Source organism: Pteropus alecto, unplaced genomic scaffold (genome assembly GCF_000325575.1).
Source record: "Pteropus alecto unplaced genomic scaffold, ASM32557v1 scaffold123, whole genome shotgun sequence".
Classification (NCBI taxonomy): Eukaryota; Metazoa; Chordata; class Mammalia; order Chiroptera; family Pteropodidae; genus Pteropus; species Pteropus alecto.
Window position 1 is genome coordinate 7,299,258 of NW_006433950.1, and position 5,421 is coordinate 7,304,678.

Below are 5,421 nucleotides of genomic sequence, written 5' to 3' on the forward strand. Positions count from 1 at the left end.
GAGGGGCAGGACCCCTAGGTTTTCATCTAGAGTCTGCCTGACCCTGTGAGTGACCTGGGCAGGGCCCCAAGCTCTGTCTAAAACAGAGTGACCGTCCTGTTCTCCCCGAAGTCTGCAGTGCTGCTAGTTAGGGTAACGAATGCAAAAACCCCTCGGAAATGACCAAGCGTTGTCGCAGTGATGGGGGCAATGATTACTCGTCTCTAAAACCCCTCGGTCCTCAGGGGCGGATCTGAGAGCAAATCCGCTGGGCCAGGCCGGCATCCCCAGACAGCATCCTAGGAAACCTGGGTTCAGTTCTGTGTTCAGTGCTGCTGCTGTGAGACTTCAGGCAAGCGCTTTCCTCCCAGAGCCTCGGTTTACCCATCAGTAGAATGAGTACGATAACCCCTGTCTTCCTCCTAGGAGTGCCATGTAGTTAGAGAGAATGTAAAGCCAGGGTTTTTTTCTGCCTATCTCACGGGGAAGAAGTCTAGGGAGGGTGACAGGTCATGGCCCATGAAGCCAGGTGGGCCACAAGACAGATAAGGAGCCAAGTGATGGGTGTCTGAGGAGTCAAGCTTCTTGCACCGGAGGGTACAGCCTCCATTGCTGGGGTGGCATACTTTCTCTTCTTCCCAGAAATCATGGAAGGCTTCCTGCAGGAGGCAGTTCAGGAGCTAATGATGTCATCCCAGGACAGCTAGACAGATGCCAGGGGAAGACGGAGGCACCACTAGAAGACGTGGGGTTTGCTCAGGAAGCTGAGAGGGGCTGGAGAGCACCTCTTTGGGGGGCAGCTCTGGAGTGACCTCACTGGACCTCACTGTCCTCTGGCAGGTTATGTGCTATGACTATGACAACGACGGGGGCCACGATTTCATCGGCGAGTTCCAGACCTCAGTGTCACAGATGCGTGAGGCTCGAGATGGCATCCCGGTAAGGTGCATGCGCGTGAGCCCGAGACCTCAGCAGGGGAGGGGGAAGGGGCGCAGGCTTTTGGATCAGGCAGACGGGGGCTCAGATTTCACGTCTCTGACTGTATGACCTTGAACGAGACATTCAATTTCTCTGAGCCTCAGTTTCCCCATCTGTCAAATGAAGGAAGAGAAGTAGTGTGGGAAAGAAACGAGGTGATACAGGCAAAGGGCCCAGCATAGTGAGTACTCGGGAGCTGTCCACGTAACTCACCCCGACAAGCTGGGCCCTGGGTGACGGTACTTAGTACATGAGTAGACATGACATGGATGAGTTGTCTAGGGGTGGTGGGTAAACACAGCTCCTCCTACCATGGGCAGGCAAAGCTTGGTGTGAGCCCAGGTGGCAGGAACAATTTCCAGGTGGGAATGTCCAGGAAGTCTTCCTGGAGGAGGCACGCTGCCCCTGGTGAACACTTTGGAGGAGATTTCGGGGTCCAGGGGAGGCTCAGTCTCCATGGAGACCACGAGGTGAGCGTTTGTTCTCTTCCTGTGTTGTCCAGCTGGAGTTCGAGTGTATCAACCCCAAGAAGCAGAGGAAGAAGAAGAATTATAAAAACTCAGGCATCATCATTCTACGTTCCTGCAAGGTAGGCCAGTGGAGGGTGGGGGAGAGGGCACAGGGCAAAGCCAGCTAAGCTTGGGTTCCAATCCTAGTTCTGCCAGGTCCTGACTCTGTCACCTTCTGAGCTTAACCGGTATGGGCCTCAGTCTCCTTATCTGTAGAATGGGGAAATTAATGAGGTAAAGTGTGTAAAGAGTCTCACATCACGGTCCTATGTGGAGGTCCGGGGGGGCACGAGATGACCTTTCAGGGCCCCTCCGAGTTGGAGAGTAACTGTAGCTTCTTCCCATGTGGGTGGCTTACCCACCGTGTGTTCAGCGTCAGAGGGGCAGAGGACATGGGGCCAGGGCACCTGTCCACTGGCAGTGACATCAGGGAGGGGTCAGGTACCTGACTCCCGTGGTATAGCTGGGGCCACTGAGGCCCAGAGAGGCAGTGAAGTTCACGCCAGAAGTGTCCAGGCTGAGGTCAGGGGCCAGGTCCCCTGGCCTCGTGGGTAGCCTGGTGTCTGCTGGAATCGGGCAGCAAGAGCCTTCGATGCTGGGCCTGGCATCCTGATGCTCTACCAGCTGGCGGGCCCCATACCCCAGGCCTCCTCGTCCTGGTCTGGAGCCCACGCTGCCACGCTGGGGTTTACACGAGCATTCATTGGTGAGGTCACAATGCAGAAGTGCTCCATGAGAGTTCAGCTGTCAGGTTCCAGCATCATGATTTCGGGTCCTTGTTTCTGAAATTTGTCATTCGCATCTCCCTTTCATGCTTTTTGGCACCTGCCTTACTTATTATGTTTTTGTCATCAACCCCTTCCCCCATTTTTGTTCCTTTTTTTACTTAAATACATTCATTTTGAAAGGAACCCTTATAACTCTAGCAAAATTTTGGCCAGTATCTTTTGCCAAAAGGAGGCAAAGACCATAAAAAAAAAAAAAACGAAACGTTTAGCAGCTTTATTAATTTACAGAGGAAGGCCTTGAGCAGTGGCCTGGCCCTCTCTGTTAAAAGTAAAAGTTGGTAAGGGCTAGAGAGAGCTTAAGGACCGAATAGCAACAACTTGTTTCTTTCCGTCACATAATCGGTAGGTATAATGGATGCTGGGCCCAGGATCCTGCCTGCATCATCACGCATCCATGTAACCTGTGTGTTTGTCCCCCATTGACTGGGAACTGTCACTCTGAGTGCTTTGTTCCAGAGAGTTGGGGTTTGTTGTAATCAGATCAGATTCTGGAATCTGACTTTTTGGGTCTCCATGACCACCTTACTAAGGTGTCAGGGCACAGCAGCCCCCTGGAGGTCATCCATGAAGAGGGCCAGCCCTCGGGTGCCAGGTGGGGACCCACTGACTTCCTGATTCCTTTCAGATAAACCGGGACTACTCCTTCCTGGACTACATCCTGGGAGGTTGCCAGCTCATGTTCACCGTAAGCCCCCACAACCCCACACCCCAGTGAGGACTGCCCCCCTTCACCCCCGCAAGGGCTTGGGCTGTAGCAGGGGCTGGGTAAACTTCAGGAAGGACTGCCCCGGGTCAGGGAGTGTGTCTGGCATAGGCACATGGGCCTGAGTCGGGGCTTAGCTGCAGGTCAGCATGTAACTGGCTACCCAGCCCACAGAGTTCACTGGCTACATCCCTTCAGGAAGAAAAAGCCAACTTCCTCCTCGCTGGCCACAGGCCTTCCTGCCTCATCTGTTCCCCCTCCTTGCTCACTGGGCTTCTTCCACACTGACCTTCACTGTTCCTGCCACGTGCCAAGGTTCACTCTGTCCTAGGCCCTTGCATTTGCTAGTCCTCCTGTCTAGAACACTTCCCTGGAAACTTTTTCTGGCTGCAGCCCTACCATCCCACACGCCAGGGCACAGAGATCACCTCGTTAGGGAGCTCTCCCCTGATGCTGGGCTGGGGTTCCCTCAGGGCTGAGAGCAGATGGAGACTTGTTCCCTGCCCATCAACAGCCCAGGTCCTTGTGGGGCACCTGACCAGTGCTCCGTGCCCAGCCCTGGACCTGGCTCCTTGGAGGCGTGCGTTTCGCCTTTGGGGAGCACCTAGTCTGACCGGGGAGACAGGCACTGCCCCACCAGGCAGACCCAGGTTCCCAGGCCCCTTGGTAGTCTGAGGGATGATGAGGAGATGGCATGGGGTGGGGGCGAGGTGTCTGGGAAGCTTCGTGGAGCAGCGGCATCTGAATTGGGCCAGAAAGATGGAGGAGAATCAGACAGGGAGAACAGATAGCCCGGCTCTTTAGGTAGAAGGAACTTAATGAATAAAGGCCTGGAAATGGGAACAGATGAGTGCAGGGATAGGGATGGTGAGAGAAAAAGGAATCTGAGGCTGTAAGTTGGTCTTATCTCACATCTGGGCAACAGACTTTATGCTTAGGACATAGCGAGCCACAGACGGCCTGAGAGCCAGAGGAGTAATACAACCAGACGGTTCCCAGGTCTCAGACCGTCTTATGGAAGGGTGGGTTGGGGCTGGGAGATGAGTTGCCTTCCCATGTCCCATCATCCTCTCTGTTCCCTGTGGGTAAGATAGGGAGCCGGGGTGTCTGGCCATACTGGATGGTCTTTTTCCCACCCCCCACTCTGCAGGTTGGAATAGACTTTACAGCCTCCAATGGTAATCCCCTCGACCCTTCCTCTTTGCACTATATCAACCCTATGGGCACCAATGAATACCTGTCGGCCATCTGGGCTGTTGGGCAGATCATTCAGGACTATGACAGGTAAGCTTGGGGAGGGACTCTGAAGGTCAGCTCAGGCTCCATCCAACTGGGAAAGCTCAACTTATCAAAACCAGAGATCATCAAACCTTGCTCAGAGGCGTGCGTGCTGTTATCGCCCTGCGCATCCCTGTGGCAGACATTGCTAATCGATTGCTGACCTCTTAGTTACTGAGCCCAGATCCACACTGGGATCCTTCTCCACACAGTACACCGAGGAGTAAGAAAATGAGTCAAGATAAAAGACGAAACTCATTTGCTCTTGTTGCAACTGCCCTTTTTAGAGCTAGGGAAGTGGAGGCCTGGGGTTGGGTGGAGAATTTGCTCAAAGTCACACAGATCAGGGAGACCAGAGCCCAGGCATTCTGCTTCCGAGGCCCAGCACCTAACGCCCTGTTAGTCTCCTGTCGGGGGCTTCGGAGGAGCAACCAGCGTGTGTGGGGCCCTCCTCCCATGACCATGCTTCCTGAAGATCTTTGGGGGTGTGGGGTGGGGTGCAAAGCCAGTGAAAGAAAGCTTTGTAGGGGGTGTGGTCATCAACAGGATGTGTCACATGCGAAGTCCAGAGGGACTTGGAGGATCCGGAAGTCACTTGTGGGCTGTGGCATCATTGTCCCAGATGGTGCTTGTTGGGACCTCTCAGGTCAGAGGGTGGAATGACTATGGGGAGCAAGGGAGGAAGGAGCAGGGATTTGGCAAGAAGAACGGGCTCAGGAATCCTGTGTGCACTCGACCTCGAGAAAGGTAGCCTGAGGACCAGCATCTGACTCCCAGGGTGGCTGATTCTGGGCCACATTAAGAGAGATACAGCATGCAGAGCTGGGGAGATGGACGTCTCTATCTGCATCGTTGGGCAGAGGTGCCTCTTGTGGCTGCTCCAGAGACCCTTGGATTCAGCTGCTGGCTCAGCCCCCCCACGGAGCCTTCTCAGGGGCATCCAGGCTTAGCGAGGGCCCAGTGAGCTGGAGGCCTTGCTGGACACCTGCCCCAGTCCTGCCCCTCTCTCCGTCTTCACCATCTCAGCGAGAGGCACCAGAACTCACCCCAAACCCTTCACTTCCTTCCTTCCCTCATCTCCCCCATCACCCTTTCAGCAAACCCTTTCCGAATACTTGAATCTAACCTCTCCTCTCCACCCCACTGCAGCCAGCCTCTTTGAGCCACCATCTCCTCCTGCCCAGGT

The 5,421-nt window shown here is 54.8% G+C and overlaps 1 protein-coding gene across 2 annotated transcripts in view; it reads left to right on the top strand.

The window, feature by feature from the left end:
- Positions 1-5,421, top strand: part of CPNE2 (copine 2) — a 28,590-nt gene that overhangs the window by 8,389 nt on the left and 14,780 nt on the right. Inside the window, exons 8-11 of one of the 2 annotated variants that reach the window (XM_006908778.3) lie at positions 820-918; positions 1,460-1,546; positions 2,880-2,939; positions 4,108-4,241. In XM_006908778.3, coding sequence (XP_006908840.2) covers positions 820-918; positions 1,460-1,546; positions 2,880-2,939; positions 4,108-4,241 — 380 coding nt within the window. The remainder of the gene's footprint in view (positions 1-819; positions 919-1,459; positions 1,547-2,879; positions 2,940-4,107; positions 4,242-5,421) is intronic. The other variant, XM_025044619.1, reaches the window with a different exon arrangement.